Source organism: Myotis nattereri (genome assembly GCF_964212035.1).
Source record: "Myotis nattereri genome assembly, chromosome: 3".
Lineage (NCBI taxonomy): Eukaryota > Metazoa > Chordata > Mammalia > Chiroptera > Vespertilionidae > Myotis > Myotis nattereri.
Window position 1 is genome coordinate 54,546,152 of NC_138077.1, and position 17,759 is coordinate 54,563,910.

The following is a 17,759-nucleotide window of genomic DNA, read 5'->3' on the forward strand; positions in this document are numbered from 1 at the left end:
ACCCCAACAGTGGTGGGTTCAATTTCCAGTTAGGACATATGCCCAGGTTTCAGTTTCCATCCCGGGTCAGAGCACATAAGGGAAGCAACCAATGATATTTCTCTCATTGATGTTTCTCTGTCTATCTCTTCCTTCCTCTCTCTAAAATCAGTAAGAAAAGAACTAATTAGTTATTAAGTCATAACTAATTATAATGTAATTTAAAATAACTAACTAACCATGTGAAAATTGGCCATGCATGGAAAATGATGGGTATGTCAGGAACCCAGGATTATGATTAACCCAATTTTGTGCATCTGGGGTCCAAATGAAAAAAAACTGTCAAATATGCAAAAATATCTAGCATCAGGATTCAATAAATGAAATGGCCTTACTTAGCAATGTTTTATGGATTGATATTTTAAAAGTCAAAAGCCTGAAGTTTATTTGATCTTGATCAACTTTGTTGTCATGATCCCCAGGATGCTATTTTTATGTAAACAGTAGTAGGTCCTAAAGAACCACTGGCCAATGTGGCTCAGCAGTTGAGAGTCGACCCAGGAATTGACACAGGTTCAATTATTGGTCTGGGTACATGCTCGGGTTGCAGGTTCCATCCCCAATAGGGGCAGTGCAGGAGGCAGCCGGCCAATGATGTTCCTCTCTTATCATTGATGTTTCTATCTCTCTATCCCTCTCCCTTCCTTTCTCTAAAAATCAAGTTAAAGAAGCCTTTTTTTTTTTTTTTTAGGCCAAAAAGAGAAAGAAAAGAAAGAAAGAAAAAAGACCAGGGGCAGAAAGCCAATTTCACTAGAGAATCAGTTATTTAAATAACAAATTTTTTTAAAATATATTTTATTGATTTTTTTACAGAGAGGAAAGGAGAGGGATAGAGAGTTAGAAACATCGATCAGCTGCCTCCTGCACACCCTCCGCTGGGGATGTGCCCGCAACCAAGGTACATGCCCTTGACTGGAATCGAACCTGGGACCCCTCAGTCCGCAGGCCGACGCTCTATCCACTGAGCCAAACCGGTCAGGGCTTAAATAACAAATTTTAAAGGCTCATTACATTTACCTATTTGACATAAACTTGGTTTGAAGAAGTAGTCTTCATGCCCTAGCTGGCTTTGCTCAGTAGATAGTCAGCCTGCGAACTGAAGGATCCTGGGTTCGATTCTGGTCAAGGGCACATGCCGGGATCAAGGGCTCGGTCCCCAGTGGGGAGTGTGCAGGAGGCAGCCAGTCAGTGGTTCTCTCTCTCATCACTGATGTTTCTGTCTCTCTCCCTCTTCCTTCCTCTCTGAAATCAATAAAAATATATTTTTTTAAAAAAGAAATAATCTTCTTGAATATATCAACAAATATCAATTATAGTCCTGAATACTTTTTTATTATATTCACTAAAATTATTCTTAGCAGCATTTTGGAAAATATTCTTCTAGCACATAAACTGGTACATGCCCCTGACAGGAATCAAATTTTAAAAGCTAAGGGATGTCTCTCACTGGTCAAGTAAAAGACAATTAGAGCATCAAAATGAGTTCATTCATGATACATACATAAAGCTACATTTTTCTCAAGCACATGTACAACCCTTACACTCTTCACCCCTTTGCTTTTCAGAAGATAATTTTTTTTTAAAATATATTTTATTGATTTTTCACAGAGAGGAAGGGAGAGAGATAGAAAGTTAGAAACATCGATGAGAGAGAAACATCAATCAGCTGCCTCCTGCACATCTCCCACTGGGGATGTGCCCGCAACCCAGGTACATGCCCTTGACCGGAATCGAACCTGGGACCTTTCAGTCCTCAGGCCGACGCTCTATCCACTGAGCCAAACCGGTTTTGGCAGAAGATAATTTTTGAATGCAAAATGAGTATGAATTATGCTGCTAAGAATAATTTTAGTGAATATAATAAAAAAAATATTCAGGACTATAATTGATATTTGTTGATATAGTCAAGAAGACTATTTCTTTTTAAAAAAATATATTGATTTCAGAGAGGAAAGGAGAGGAAGAGAGACAGAAACATCAATGATAAGAGAGAACCATTACGGAAACTTAGATGTATATATAAATAAGTGTGCAAATAAAATAAATACATAGAAAAAAGAAATGGGGGAAGGGAAATCTTTTTTTTTTGTTGTTTGGAAATCTTTTTTTTTTTATTTTTTTATACAGTTGAATGTCAGGTATGAAAGTAGAGGAATGATCGAGTTAGACAAGCATTATTTTATAGCCACGATAGTAATAATTGATTCAGGCGAGAATTATCAATAGTTGCTAAAGCCATTAGTGAAATCTGCTATTTACACAGTCTCAAACTATATTTCTACAGATTACTTATAAATGGGAAAAAGGGGTACCTTTACAATGGAGAAATCTGGTGAACATCACCTTAACCAAGTGATTAAAGTTAGGACCACCAAGAAGACAAAAAGATACCATGTGCCTCCTGATGTTAAATACTGACAAGGACACCCCATTACTTATCCTTGACAAATCTAATCACAGGGTGGCAATAAGACAAAACCAAATTGAGGGACAATCTATGCAACAACTGCCTCCAATGTTCAAAAATGTAAATTCCATAAAAGAAAGGCAGACAAACTTTTCCAGATTAAATGAGACAAAAGAGGCTGGACAAAGAAATGCAACATGTGAACCTGGATTGGATCCTATATTGGAAAAAAAATATTGCTATTGCTATAAAAGATAATAATTTATTTATTAGGGTAATTGGCAAAATTTTGATATGAATTATATACATTAGAAAATAGAATTGCATCAATGTTAAATTTCCTAAATTTCATCATTTTAGCATGGTTATGTAAACGAATATCCTTAGAGATATATTCTATAGAGTCATGATGTCTACAACTTACTCTCAGATTATCCAACAACAAATAGTATTAATTATAGCTAGCTATCTATATGTAGATAAAGCAAATGTGGCAAAACTAATAATTGGTGAATCTTAGTGAAGGATATATGAGCATTGCACTATTGTTACCACTTCTCTTTAGACTTGAAAAGGCTTTTTAAAAATAGGCACGTATCTGCTCTGGCCAGGTGGCTCAGTTGGCTGTAGTGTCATCCCGTACACCAAATGGTTTTGGGTTTGATTCCCAGTCAGAGCATGTATCTAGGTTGTGGGTTTGAACCCCAGTCAGAGCATGTATGGGAGGCAACCGATCTCTCTCTCTCTCTCTCTCTCTCTCTCTCTCTCTCTCTCTCTCCATCTCACTCTCTCTTTCAAATCAATAAACATATCCTCAGGTAAAGAATAAAACAAATAGAGCACTCAACTCTTTAAAAAAAAAAGAAATCTTCAGTCAATTTTGCCAAATGATCAATTCACTGACTTTACCAAATTTACTGATTTACTGAAATTCCTTTTTTTCTTTGTTTTAACAAAGCTTATAGCAATTCATATTGGATGAATTGGTTTTAAAAAGCTTTTAAAGGCCCTGGTCAGGTAGCTCAGTTGATTGGCAAGTCATCCGATATACCAAGGTTGGGTTGTGAGTTTGATCCCAGGTCAGGACACATATAATAATTGACCAATAAATGCATAAATAAGTGGAACAGCAAATCTATGTCTCTCTCTCTCTCTCTCTCTCTCTCTCTCTCTCTCTCCCCCCCCTTCCCTCACTCCTTCCCCCCTCCCTCCCTCTTTCCCTTCCTCCCTCCCTCCCTCTCTCTAAAATCAATTTCAAAAATTTTTTAAAAAGACTTTTGAAGAATTTTGCCAAGTTTTAATTGACTGGTTTCTATTTTATCTTTACAGCAACTTCTCTACCCCCTTGATGCAGTTAGTACTGGGTTCATTTATTCAATTACATAGTAAAGTTCCTTGCCAGCCATAGGCAATACATATTAACTCCAGAATTCAGAAAGTCAATGTGGAATTTTTAAAATCTTATTTCTGGACTGATCAAATCCTTAACACACTTGAAGAATGTTCGATGTGTCTCTGTCCCAGTCCCTACAACTCTATCTGGATAAAAATGGGCCAGGAGAAGGGATCCTTTACTGCGGGAAAGGGAGAGATGAGAGTTAGTCCAACCTGGGCTCTTCATACCAGAGCAGGGAGGTCAAGGGGCAAAGAGAGAAGGATAAATGCCTAATGGCCCCATGACCCTGGCTCTCCAGACCTTCCTAGATACCAACCTACTTAGCACAAATTGAGAATATATTTTTAAAAGGAACAGATTTAGGTATATAGGCAGAAATTGTGATTTATGTAATTTGTGTAGCTTCAGAAAATTCCACAATTGGTCCTTCAGTGAATTGCCCTACAACCCTTGGTAGACAGAACTCCTGCCCTGCCCAGAGAAGATAAAGCCTAATAAGGAGTGAACTAGAGGTCCAACCCCTGGGTCCAGGAAGAATTCCCCTTCGAGTTCCCCTGTCTACCCAGAGCAGTTCCCCTAGTCAGAGAAAAGCTGACGATAGTCATGGACGTGGAGACCAGCAATGCCTGCACCCTGCCTGTCACGTTCTCTGCTGTATCACAGTATTGTAGCACAGTGTCTTACTCGCACTAGGAAATCAAACTCTGTTTGAATAAATGAATGAAAGAATCCTTAGATTAAAAGGAAGAGTAGAACAACTAGAAAAACTTAGAACAAAGAAAGGGCAACACAAATGAGGAACAGAAAGTTCTAGCAGTCCTAACCGGTTTGGCTCAGTGGATAGAGCACCGGCCTATGTACGCAAGGGTCCCGGGTTCGATTCCGGTCAAGGTCATGTACCTTGGTTGCAGGCACATCCCCCGTGGGGAGTGTGCAGGAGGCAGCTGATCAATGTTTCTCTCTCATCGATGTTTCTAACTATCCCTCTCCCTTCCTCTCTGTAAAAAATCAGTAAAGTATATTAAAAAAAAAAGAAAGTCCTAGCAAACTGGCAAAAAAAAAACTACTGCATCTGAAAACAATGATAAAAGGGGTAGAATCAGAAAAGTTGAGCAGAAAAGAAAAACTGTAATGTACATACAAGTAGCTTAAGGGAGTTAAGTATAACAATAATAGTTAGCCCTGACCGGTTTGGCTCAGTGGATAGAGCGTCGGCCTGCGGACTCAAGGGTCCCAGGTTCGATTCTGGTCAGGGGCATGTACCTTGGTTGCAGGCACGTCCCTGGTGGGGATTGTGCAGGAGGCAGCTGATTGATGTTTCTCTCTCATCGATGTTTCTCTCTCATCGATGTTTTTAACTCTCTATCCCTTTCCCTTCCTCTATGTAAAAAATCAATAAAATATATATATATTTTTTTTAATATATTTTATTGATTTTTTTTTTTTTTTACAGAGAGGAAGGGAGAGAGATAGAGAGTTAGAAACATCGATCAGCTGCCTCCTGCACACCCCCTACTGGGGATGTGCCCGCAACCCAGGTACATGCCCTTGACCGGAATAGAACCCGGGACCCTTCAGTCCGCAGGCCGATGCTCTATCCACTGAGCCAAACCGGTTTTGGCAATAAAATATATTTTAAAAAAAAATAATAATAATAGTTATACCTAACTATAATACATATTATACCTACATATAATGCAATTATACTCACCTCCCTTATATCAATATAATAGAAATTATAACAACATATGAATTATAAAAATCCTCTTTATTATTATTATTATTATTATTATTATTATTTTAATCTTCACCCAAGGATATTTTTCCTTTTTTTTTTTTTTTTTTTGAGAGAAACCCAGGGCCCTGGCCGGGGAGGAGCCTGCAACTGAGGTACATGCCCCTGACAGGAATCAAACCCGGACCCTTAGGTCTTCAGGCCAATGCTCTATCCACTCAGCCAAACTGGCTAGGACTAAAAATCCTCTTCTGAAATACAAAGAAGTTGATACAAAAATCAGACAAAGACACTACAAGAAGAAGAAATTACACACCAAGATCACTCATAAAAAAGAAACAATATCCTTGACCAAATACTACCAAATCAAATCCAACAATATATAAAAAGGATAACATACCATGACTAAGTAGTTTTATCATAGAAATGCAAAGTGATTCAACAGTTAAAAAATCAGTCAATGTAATTCACCATATTTATAAATTTAAAAAGAAAACCCATTTGGTCATCTCAATAGATGCAGAAAGAGCATTAGATAAAATTCAACGTTCACTCATGATTACAATTGTCAGCACACCAGGAGTAGAAAAGAAACCTCTTGAACCTATTAAAGGGCATCTACAAAAAATCTAACATCATACATATTGGCGAAAGACTGAATGCTTTCCCTCTGGGATTGGGAATGAGACAAATAAAAATTTAGCTAATAAAAATTTAAGACTCCCAGTTAAATAATGTCCACTTTCATCATTCCTGTTAAACATGGTACTAGAATCCCCAGTCAGTGCAATAAGGCAAGAAAAAGAATACAAGGCATACAGATTGAAACAATTATGCTGAGTGAAATAATCCAGATAAAAAAGAGTATAGGCCCTGGCCAGGTGACTCATTTGGTTAGAGCAGTGGTTGGCAAACCTCGGCTCATGAGCCACATGCGGCTCTTTGGCCCCTTGAGTGTGGCTCTTCCACAAAATACCACGTGCAGGCACGCACGTGCACGGAACGTTGTGGAGTGAAAGAAGATGTAGAGTTGAGGATTGAGAAAGGAGATAAGCGAAGCAAGTATACAAGACGAGTGTGGATGGGAGAGTTGGAAGGGGTCGACCTCAGTGAACTGTACCTCAATCAGATTGAGGACGTTTTAAACAAAGGCCAGCTTAGGAGTACCCTAATTAAGTTAATAACAATGTACCTACCTATATAGTTTAAATTTAAAAATATTTGGCTCTCAAAAGAAATTTCAATCGTTGTACTGTTGATATTTGGCTCTGTTGACTAATCAGTTTGCCGACCACTGGGTTAGAGTGTCATTCTGATATGCCAAGGTTGCAGGTTCAATCTCCAGTCAGGGCACATACAAGAAGCAAACAATGACTGCATAAATGAGTGGAACAACAAATCTCTATCTATCTATCTATCTATCTATCTATCTATCTATCTATCTATCTATCAAGATGCCCTGGCCCTGGCTGGTTTGGCTCAGTGGATGGAGCATCAGCCTGCGGACTGGAGGGTCTTGGGTTTGATTCTGGTCAAGGGCATATTGCCTGGGTTTCTGGCTCGATCCCCAGTAGGGGGCATGATCAGTGATCCTCTCTCATCGTTGATGTTTCTATCACCCCCCTCCTCTCTGAAATTAATAAAAATATATTAAAAAAAAAAAAGAGGCCCTGGCCTGTTTTGCTTGGTTAAAGTGTCGGCCCTCGGACAGAAGGGTTGTGGGATTAATTCTCTGTCAAGGACACATACCTTAGTTGCAGGTTCCCCTGGCCTTGCTGGGGAGGTGTGCGGGACACAACCAATTGATGTGTCTCTCTCATGTCCATGTTTCTGTCTCTCTCTCCCCCTCCTAACTCTTTTCCACTTTCTCTAGAAATCAATGGGAAAAACAAACAAACAAAGAGAAAATTCTAGAAAATTCAAATTAATCTATAGTGACAGAAAATATATCAGTGGTTGCTTAGGTAGTGATTGGGGCTAAGGATTACAAAGAAGCACTAGAAAACTTTTGGGGATGATGGATTTATATATTATGCTGATTATGGTAGTATTTTCACAAGTATGTACACTGTACATCTGTATAAACTGCACACTTTAAAAATGTATTTTATTGTCCATTAATTATAACAACAAAGCTGAAAAAAGGGGAGTTTAAAAGACATATCAAACTAATAAAAATAGTTAAGGGTTCTATAATAAGACTTGTGCTTACCTTTGAAGATAATGTAGATTTCTTGTGAAAAGAAATCCAGAACATATTAATCAAAAAGTATAACGTTAAGGTTCCCAGATTTAGCAAATAAAAATATACCACTCCCAGTCAAATTTGAATTTCAGATAAACAATGAATAATCATTTAGTATAAATTATCCTAAATATTGCATGCAACATAGTAAAAAAAAAAAAAAGATGTTTATTTATCTGAAATCTGGAACAAACTTATATTACTAAATAATGGTTCATTGTTTATCTGAAATTTAAATTTAACTGGTCTTGAATTTTATCTGGCAATCCTAGTATTGTCTTATGTGCAGTGGACAAACTCAAACCTCTGAGGAGGGCAGCTGCTTGACTTCTGTTTATTTTCACTTGCGCGAAGCTGCCAAACTGCTGCACTCTACACAAAGGACGCATGTTTAGTGTCCAGCACAATGCCTCATTCACAGTAGGTGCTCAGAGATTATTTTTGCTCTGCAAGCTGTGTGGAGATAGGGTCTGCATCCACCTTGCTCACCATTTTATCCCCAGGGCCTATTACAATGCCTGGTGCTCAATGAATAGATCATTAAATGAATAGTTGCCTCTCATACTCCAGAAAATGGCAGAGTTGACCTTGTACTTCAACCCTTGAAGCTGGCTGATGAACTTCTTGGACTAGCACCAGTCCTGATTTCTTGGCTTGACTCCCTCTTTACTATTGCTGTATGTGTCTCAGGTTGCTATTTTGTGACTGACCTTGAATGTCTCTCTTTTTTTTCTTGTTTTTCCCTAGGGAATCTGGGTGATTACTCTAAGACTCTGAAACCCTTGGCCCTTGGAAAAATCTGAAAGTCTGAAACACAATAGCTAGGTTTGTTCATGAAATATTGGGGCGTGTTCTTTTCAGAGATAAGGAGATTTGGGATGGAGCTCAGTTTGGGGGAGAAGACCAGAATAAAAGGAAACTTTTATATACTGGTGGTGGGAAGGATTTATATATACTTTGGGAGTTTTATTATCTATTTTATAAATATATGAAGTAGAAAAATTCATCCAAACTCTAAATGCATTAATTTTCTTCCATAAAATTAAGAACTTAATCTAAGATTCCTCCCTGTAAACACAAATAAGCAGAGACTGTATCAGTTATTTCTAGTGAGAGAAGGATAGTGTGGATAAAAATGTCTTGTGCTTAGATTTTACAATTGTAAGGAATCTTACTAATAATTAAGTATAACATATGCAGGGTGTCCCAAAAAATGTATACATACTTTAACAGCTGATAGTTCAATTTTGAAAATGAAGTCTATTTTAATAAACACTGCCTTCATCATTATTCAGTGTGTGTATACATTTTTGGGGACACCCTATATTTAGTACAACTACTTCCTTGTTTTGAAGGTGAGTGTGAGGCCCAAACACTCTTACAAGTTCACACAGTGATTACATGACTAAAGTGAGTGAAAAAAAATACAACTCAATAAAACCTAGGTCTCCCTCCTACTTTTAGCTCTATAACTCAGTTTTCTGGTTCTTAGCTGTTGGAAAAGAAATAAAATCAAGCACATTGTGCTAAGAGCATATCTATTATTCTCCTTGACATTCAGAATGTTGTTCTTAGGTCCTTTCGAGTCTAAACCTTCCTCTACCTTTAAAGTTTCTTATACTACTTCATTGGTGTGTCCTCACTTGATACACTCTTTTTCTATGGTTATATTTTTAGAGGGGGGGCAAATTAACTACTGTGGTTTAGGTCACTGGTTCTTTTCTATGCAAAAAGAAATTTCAGGAAGTGAAAAGGAGGAAGGTGGCAGAGATTTCTACAGGGACAGCATACCTGCCCCCGGTTTTTTCCTTAGATGCAAATGCTTTCGGTAGTTTTGAGCTGTTATGAGGATGATATAACCTAAATGCTTCCACACAAGTGCAGTTAATTTGAAGGAGGAGGAAGAGGTAAGAAGAGAGGGAATATCACGTTTTGTAAATAGAAAAAAAATATATTATGCAAACATTCAACAAATAATATTTTCCTGTAGGGATAATTAGAAAGGAAACAAATCCTCCTATTAATTCCCAACGCAAATGAATTAGAGAAAAATGCAGCCAAATAAGCAGAGGTACTTACCCCTCTCCCAAGGGAAGATGAAGTCTTTATATTAAGTCGCGAGTACCGTGCTCAATGTTTTCAGAGTACCGTTTGAGAAACGGTACAGTACTGATAGGGGAGACGTTAGCATTTACTTCTATCGCTACTGCCGCGAAATTTGTCAATGCAGCCTTCGCTTTGCGTCCGGACGTGGCGGCGACTCCTGTTGCAGGTGGTGGAGCTGGCCGGGGGCGGGGAAGGGGAGCTGGGACGGAATTCTGCAATCTGGGTTCACAGGGGTCTGCCCTGCCTCCGAGGCTGCATTGCAGTGGGGTGTGAAAGGTTCACGTGTGCCAAAGCTTTGGGGCCTTTCTGTCGCAGGAGGGACTCAAAGGACACCGAGGAATATGATCTCACTTAAGGCACGTGATTCTGAGGTGCTCAGGGTCCAGCATTCCCCAATTTGGGCGGAAAGGCAAACTGCTGAGACGACGGCCCTTGCCAGCGCCCAGAGCAGCGGGTGCAATGTTTTCTCCTGTCCGGCAGGGGCCGCTGGCAGCGAGGACCAGCTTGGGGCGGCACTCTTGGCGGCCGCCGGTCTCTGTAGCCCCGCCCCCTGCGCGCAGCCGCGGGTGAAAGGCGAGGACGGCGCTAGCACGCGTGCGCGCTCACTCGGTGCAGCTGGTCTGTGAGCGTAAGTGGGAGGTGGCAGGCCTCGGTCTCTGGCCTTGTCGACTGACTGAATCCGCGCGACGCCTCCAGCCATGAACCGGTTTGGTACCCGGCTAGTGGGAGCCACGGCGATCCCGTCGCTGCCGCCGCCGAAACCCCGCAGTAATGAAAACCTCGACAAAATTGATATGTCTCTGGGTGAGGAGCCGAGTTGGACCGAGTTGGAGTGGGGGGAGGGTGTGGGTGGGACCAAGCACCGCGGTTTGTGGGGGGAAGGGGCGGTTGGCCACAGTTGCCGATCGAGTTTTTTTGTGGGTGGGCGGAACCAAGGGAGGGCCCCTGTGGGCCGGGGAGCGCCGCGGGGCCGAGGGCTGGGGTTGAACCTGCGGGGCCCGGCCGCCCCCTCGGCGGGGCTGTCTGAGGGGCGGCGGTGGGGGGGCGGGGGGCGCTGCGGGCCCGGCGGTGTGGAGGGCAGAGGGGCGTGGGGCCTGTTCGCCCTGCCGGGGGCTGCCCCTCGCTGGGGACCCCGGCTCTTTGTGAGGACCGGACCGCCCCGCTCCGCGGGTTTTCGCTCCGGCGTGCTCGCGGTGGGCGTTCTCCCGGGCGCGGAGGGGAAGGTCCGGCTCGGCCGACCCGGTTTCTGAGGAAGGCTTGGCGAGCCCGGCCCGGCCCGGCCCGCGTTCGGGTCACGTCAGTGCTTCCCAGACACGGGCTCGCTCGCTGGACCTTTCCCGGGCCCGGGCCGCGCCGGCGCCGCACGAGAAGGTGTGGAGCGGCCCCGAGAGGTGGCGGCTCTGACGGGCACCGACCCCGGAGCGGTGGTCAGAGAGAATTTCGTTCGGCTGGACTTCATCCGCGGGCGCTTTATTAGGCAGTGCCTACGGAAAAGCACAGCCTCCTTACCCAGGCCTGGCTAAATAGGAAAAAATAAAAAATAAAGGAAGCAAAAACCAAGGGAGAGTGCTGGGTGGATGCGAAGCCGGGGAGAGCGTGGGATCTAGCGCGTCGAAGTGGGTGGCGCGGGTTGGTGACGGACGTGCAAAAAGCGGCAGGGTCGGTGATTTAATTAAAAAGTCAGGCCTAGCACCGCCGAGGAGCGAGTCTCCGTGTTTGCCTCGGCCAGTTTAAATGGAAGTCCTTTTTTTTTTTTTTTTGTGGGGATTCCAGTTACGGGATTAGGTGAAGCTCACTCTCCGCCAGCTCTTTCTGGGGACTGCCGTTTGGGGCGTCTTTGAAAAGCGCCTGACAGTGGATGTAGAGGTGTCACTTTCCCCGGGACAGGATTTTTTTTTCCCTTTCTTTTGTTGTGGTTTACCTGCAGAGCTTGTTGTAGTAAAAAAACAACCAAACTCTTGGTTTCAATGATTGCCACAAGTCAGAACCCAGGATAGTATGAATGAAGTAACATCAGAAACGATCGTCCTCAAGTCTTGTCTCAGTAAACCCTAAAGAAATGGGAAATCTTTCTAGCTAAGGCCAAGCAAAAAAAATATGATAACGACTGTTTATGGCGTCCTTACTACCTTCCTGACACTGGACCAACCATTTAATGTGTGTAAACTCGGTTTATCCTCACGATCACCCTGTGAGATATGTTTTTAATGACAGAGAGCACGGAATCCAGAACCACACTCAGTTGAAATCCTGCTTTTTACCACTTAATAGCCATGTGATTGTGGGCAAATGACTTCTTGGCGCCTCATCTGTAAAAAGGTGATGATAATAGGCTTATCTGCCTTAGAGGGTTGATGTAAATATTAAATGAGTCAAGAGGCGTATATAAACTGCTTAGGACAGTACCTGGTACACAGATAGCTCTATATTTACTCTCTCTACATACATATACATATATATTATATGTAGTTATTCCCATTTTACGAAACCTGGGGTGTAGAGAAATTAAATAACTTGTCCAAATTCCTAGAAGTAAGTGTTGGAGCAAGGATTTTGTTCTTGCTCTAGAGACATAAGCTATAGATAGTTATAGGAAGTGTTAAACAGATATTTTCATAACCAGTACATTATTTTAAGTTTCTAGAGGTTTTGTATGTGTTTTGTTTGGTGATTACCATGGTCAAGTGAAGAAAACAGGGATAACGATGTTTTGAAGGTAGAAATGAAGTGCTGTGTAGATAGTTAAAACAACTTGATCTCTTTTTTTTCTCCTCCAAGAACACACTGTTAGGTCTACTCCAAGAGCATTGTGTCAGGTGCCTTTTTTTTGTTTTAGTGAGAATTTTAGTGAGAGAGAGAGAGATCTATTTTAAACAATGGTTATGCTTCATGAGTATTTAATTTTATCTTAGATTCAAATTTTTGTTTTTTGTGTTTTTTTTTTAAATATGGAACGCTTCACGAATTTGCGTGTCATCCTTGCGCAGGGCCATGCTAATCTTCTCTGTATCGTTTCAATTTTAGTATATGTGCTGCCGAATCGAGCTCTCTAATTTTTGTTTTGTTTTAATTTGTGGTTCTACCTTGATTATATAAATATTCATATCGAATATTTACCAAGGTTACCAATAGCTGGCCTCATCGTGGCTCAGTTTCTTTAATTTGAAAATGAGTATTATAATACTTATTTCATAGAAATGTGAAAATTAAATGAATATATGTCAAAACAATGCCTATTAATACTCAGTTCATACTATTACTGTTATTAGTACCATATATATGGTACTAGTGTTACGGAAGAAATTTTTTTATAAAAGTAGTTCATCATAATGTATTTTTTTCTTCTTATACCTATCCTATCTGCTCCTTGAGTTGGAGAAAGCCATTCTCTTCTTTTATATTGGAATAATCCTCTTTGTCATAGTAGCTCATTTAACTTGAGGATTTAGGTCAAATTTTTAAACATAATTTTATAGTTGATATGTTTTACTACTTTTAATTCTTAGTTCTGTTTATACTCTATACTGTTTTATTTTAAAAATAGAGGCCTGATGCATGAAATTCATGCAAGAGTAGGTCTTCCTTCTCCCAGCTGCTGGCACTGGCTTCCCTCTGGCACCTGGGAACCAGGCTTACCTCCAGCTGCTGGCAGGCACCCAGGACTCATGCTTCCCTTCGGCTGCCGGCAGGAAGGACGTCCAGTCTAATTAGCATATTATGCTTTTATCATTATAGATTAATTGGGTTAATCAAAATTATACCCTGCCTCTCCCCCCCCCCCCTTTATTTTTTAATGGTCCTCAGACCAAATTCATTTTTTTGTGTGTACTCTCAAGACTGAGATTTTAGATTTCTGGTGAAAAATCGTACCTTGTTGAAGTGTTTCAAAAGAAGTGTCTATTTCTTTCTGCTCACTGAGAATTTAGCATGCTCATTTAACATGTACCTGATGTTCATTAAATCTTTTCATTTTTTGAGTGTCTAACTTTGATGAACTCTTTTGTAGTTGAAGGATTAATCTCCAGAAGATAACAAAGTAATTTGGGCGAATATGAATTATTTTATATGAATATTTATTTGAATGTGATTAAGAGTCTTAAAGATTGCTGATGGATGAGGTAAACTATCATCTGTACTAATAAAAGGGGAATATGCTAATTAGACTGGACGTCTTCTGGATGACATTCTGGATGTTCTTCCTGACAAAGCCAGGCTCAGGCAAAGCTGCCCGGGGTCCTGGGCGCCCATGGCTGGCCCGGGTCCCAGGTACCTGTGGTCCGCCAGAGGAGGGAAATCTGGATAGTGAGTGCTGGGGCCAAAGCAGAGGCAGTTAGGGGCAACCAGGCCAGCAGGGAGCATTTAGGGGCGATCAGGTCACCAGGGGAGCAGTTAGGGGCGATCAGGCAGGCAGGGGAGCAGTTAAGGACGATCATGCAGGCAGGCAGGCAGAGGGATTATGGGCGATCAGGCTGGCAGGCAGGTGAGTGGTTATGAGCCAGCGGTCCCGGATTGCAAAAGGGATGTGCGACTGCCGGTTTAGGACTATTCCCTGTGGCAGTCGGACATCCCTCGAAGGGTCCCGGATTGGAGAGGGTGCAGGCCATGCTGAGGGACGACCCCTCCTTCCCCCACACATGAATTGCGTGCATTGGGCCTCTAGTAATATCTAAGAAAGGACCCCTATTAAGTGTCCTTTTTTTTCTTCAGATAGGCTGTTTAGAGCAGTATTTTGGGGGAAAATTCCTGAGGTTAATTAATTTTGTGAAATATTTTTAAGTTGTTGACCATGTTCAATTTCTTTGGTTTATTTGCTCTATTTTCAGTCATCAGAATTAATATTGGAAGTTGGGACTGTGGAGAAATTGTTTGGATATTTCTTTAATGAATATTTTTGGCTTCTAGTCACCTTTTAAAAAATAATTGAAGTATAATTGGCATACAATATTGTATTAGTTTTAGGTGTTCAACATAGTGATTCAACATTTATATACCTTTTGTTGTGATCACCACCATAAGTGTATTAACCATCTACACTGTGAATAGTTTTAAAGATATTGACTCTATTCCCAGTTCTAGTAACATATCTAGTAACGTATCAACTATAAAATTATGTTTAAAAATTTGATCTAAATATATATATATATTTTTTTCATTTATTTCAGAGAGGAAGGGAGAGGGAGAGAGAGATAGAAATGTCAGTGATGAGATAGAATCATTGATCGGCTGCCTCCTACATGCCCCACACTAGGGATCAAGCACGCAACCTGGGCATGTGCCCTGACCGGGAATCTAACCTGTACCTCCTGGTTTGTAGGTTGTCGCTCAACCACTGAGCTGCACCAGTCACACCAGCTGGGCAGTAACTTCCTTTTAACAGAGGTAAATGGGAATCTGGAGAAAATATTGTTTCCTGATCTTCACATTGTTCTGTTGTGGTGTTACAGCCATGTGAGGCTTGTGGAATTACCTTGGGGCACTTTGAAAGTGTTTTGGAAAATAAGAGCAGTGTTGAAAGGAAAATAAGGTAACTTTGCTAGAGGAACAGAAACCAATATTTAATTTTGTATTTGCTGTTTACATCTCTGTTTCCATCAATAATTTTAAACTTATTGAGAACAGGAGTCATGTATTACTTTTGTTTATTTCTGTTAAGGCATAGTCTGCCACCTATATTTATTGAACATAGTATATGCTTAATAAATATTTGATGAATTGAGATGAACTTATACATTTAGTCTTTTAATGGAATGATTTATTTTTTGACTGCCTGTGGTTTTATTGAAAGTTGGTCATCCTTAAAAACTGGAGATTTCTGTGATTATGAAAAGAAGTATTAGTAATTTTTATACTAGTAAACAGGCTTCCACTTATTTACCTTTATCAGGGAAAGAAATAGTATGGATAACAGAAATCTTCGTTAATTGGTAGGTCTGCTTCGGGCTATTTTTTTTTTATTATAAAACTTTTTTTAATGTTGACATTATTGCAGGAGTCCCCTCCCCCCACCCCCTTCCTTGGCCTTTACCAAATTATTGTCTTTTGGAGTGTCCATGGAGTATGCATATATGTTTTTTAGCTATTTCCTTCACCTTCTTTATTCAGTCACTCCCATCCCCCTCTCCTTGGGCACCAGCCATATGTTTCATGTATTCTTGCTTCTGGTTCCATTTTGTTCATCAGTTTATTTTGTTCATTAGATTACACATATTAGTGAGATAATATGGTTTTTGTCTTTCTCTGACTGGCTTATTTCACTTAGCATAATGCTCTCCGGGTCCATCCATACTGTCACAAAGGGTAAGACTTCTTTTTTTTTACAGACTTACAGTATTCCATTATGTAAATATACCACAGCTTTTTTTATTCACTCATCTCCTGCTGGGCACTTGGACTGTTTCCAGATCTTGGCTATTGAAAATAGCCAAGTTCATATGCTATGAACATAGGAGTGCATCTATTCTTTCTGATTGTTTTTTGGGGGTATTTTTAGGATATATTCTCAAAAGTGGGATTGGTGGGTCAAAAGGCAGTTCCATTTTTAATTTTTTGAGGAAACTCCATACTGTTTTCCACAATGGCTATACCAGTCTGCATTCCAGACAGCAGGGCAGAAGGTTTTCCTTTTCACCACATCCTCACCAGCACTTATTGTTTGTTGGTTTATTGATAGTAGCCATTCTGGCAGGTGTGAATTGATTTCTCATTGTATATTTGATTTGCATCTCTCTGATAATTAGTGACCGTGAGCATTTTTTCATATGTCTCTTGGCATCTGTATGTCCTGTTAGAAGAAGTGTCTAATCAGGTTCTTTGTCCATTTTAAAAATATATGTATTTTTATTAGAGGCCCAGTGCACAGATTTGTGCACCAGTGGGGTCTCATGGCCTAGCCTGCACCCTCTTGCAATCCGGGACCCCTCAGGGGATGTCAAAGAACCGGTTTCAGTCTGATCCCCGCAGGCCAGGCTGAGGGACCCCACCAGTGCACGAATCTGTGCACTGGGCCTCTAGTATGCATATAAGATCTTTGGTTAATCTCTTCCTGCCCTTTTCCCTCTCCCTTCCCTCTGAGATTCATCAGTATGTTCCATGTTTCCATGCCTGTGTGTTGAGCATCTGCCCCCTAGTGGTCAGTGTGCACCATAGCTACCGGTTAAACAGTCAACTGGTCACTTAGGCTTTTATATATATAGATTGATTTCAGAGAGGAAGGGAGAGGGAGAGAGAGATGGAACGTCAATGATAAGAGAGAATCATGGATTGGCTGCCTCCTGCACGCCCCATACTGGGGATCGAGCCCACAACCTGGGCATGTGCCCTTGACCGGAATTGAACCCGGGACCCTTCAGTCCGCAGGCCGACACTCTCTCCACTGAGCCAAACCAGCTAGGGCCTTTGTCCATTTTTAAATTGGATTGTTTGGCTTCCTAATGTTGAGTTGTATAAGTTTCCAACAAAATCTTTTTTCAGTGGTCCAAGTGCATTGGCTGATTTGAGGTTGTTTTTTTTTCTTTTTCTTTTTTTTAATATATTTTATTGATTTTTTACAGAGAGGATAGGAGAGAGATAGAGAGTTAGAAACATCGATGAGAGAGAAACATTGATCAGCTGCCTCCTGCACACCCCCCACTGGGGATGTGCCCGCAACCAAGGTACATGCCCTTGACCAGAATCGATCCTGGGACCCTTCAGTCCTCAGGCCGACGCTCTATCCACTGAGCCAGACTGGTCTCGGCTGATTTGAGTTTTTATCTTCTTGTCATTATTACCCTCTTATGGAAGTGCTTTCAAAGTAGACAAGAAGTTAGGGATATGGAAATCTATAGGGGTT

At 41.0% G+C, this 17,759-nt stretch overlaps 1 protein-coding gene across 1 annotated transcript in view; it reads left to right on the plus strand.

The window, feature by feature from the left end:
- Positions 1–10,492: 10,492 nt before the first annotated feature.
- FYTTD1 (forty-two-three domain containing 1) overlaps positions 10,493–17,759 on the plus strand; it is a 48,967-nt gene continuing 41,700 nt past the window's right edge. The window contains exon 1 of the mRNA XM_081085375.1: positions 10,493–10,732. Within this exon, the coding sequence (XP_080941501.1) occupies positions 10,627–10,732 (106 nt within the window). The 5' untranslated portion in view covers positions 10,493–10,626. The remainder of the gene's footprint in view (positions 10,733–17,759) is intronic.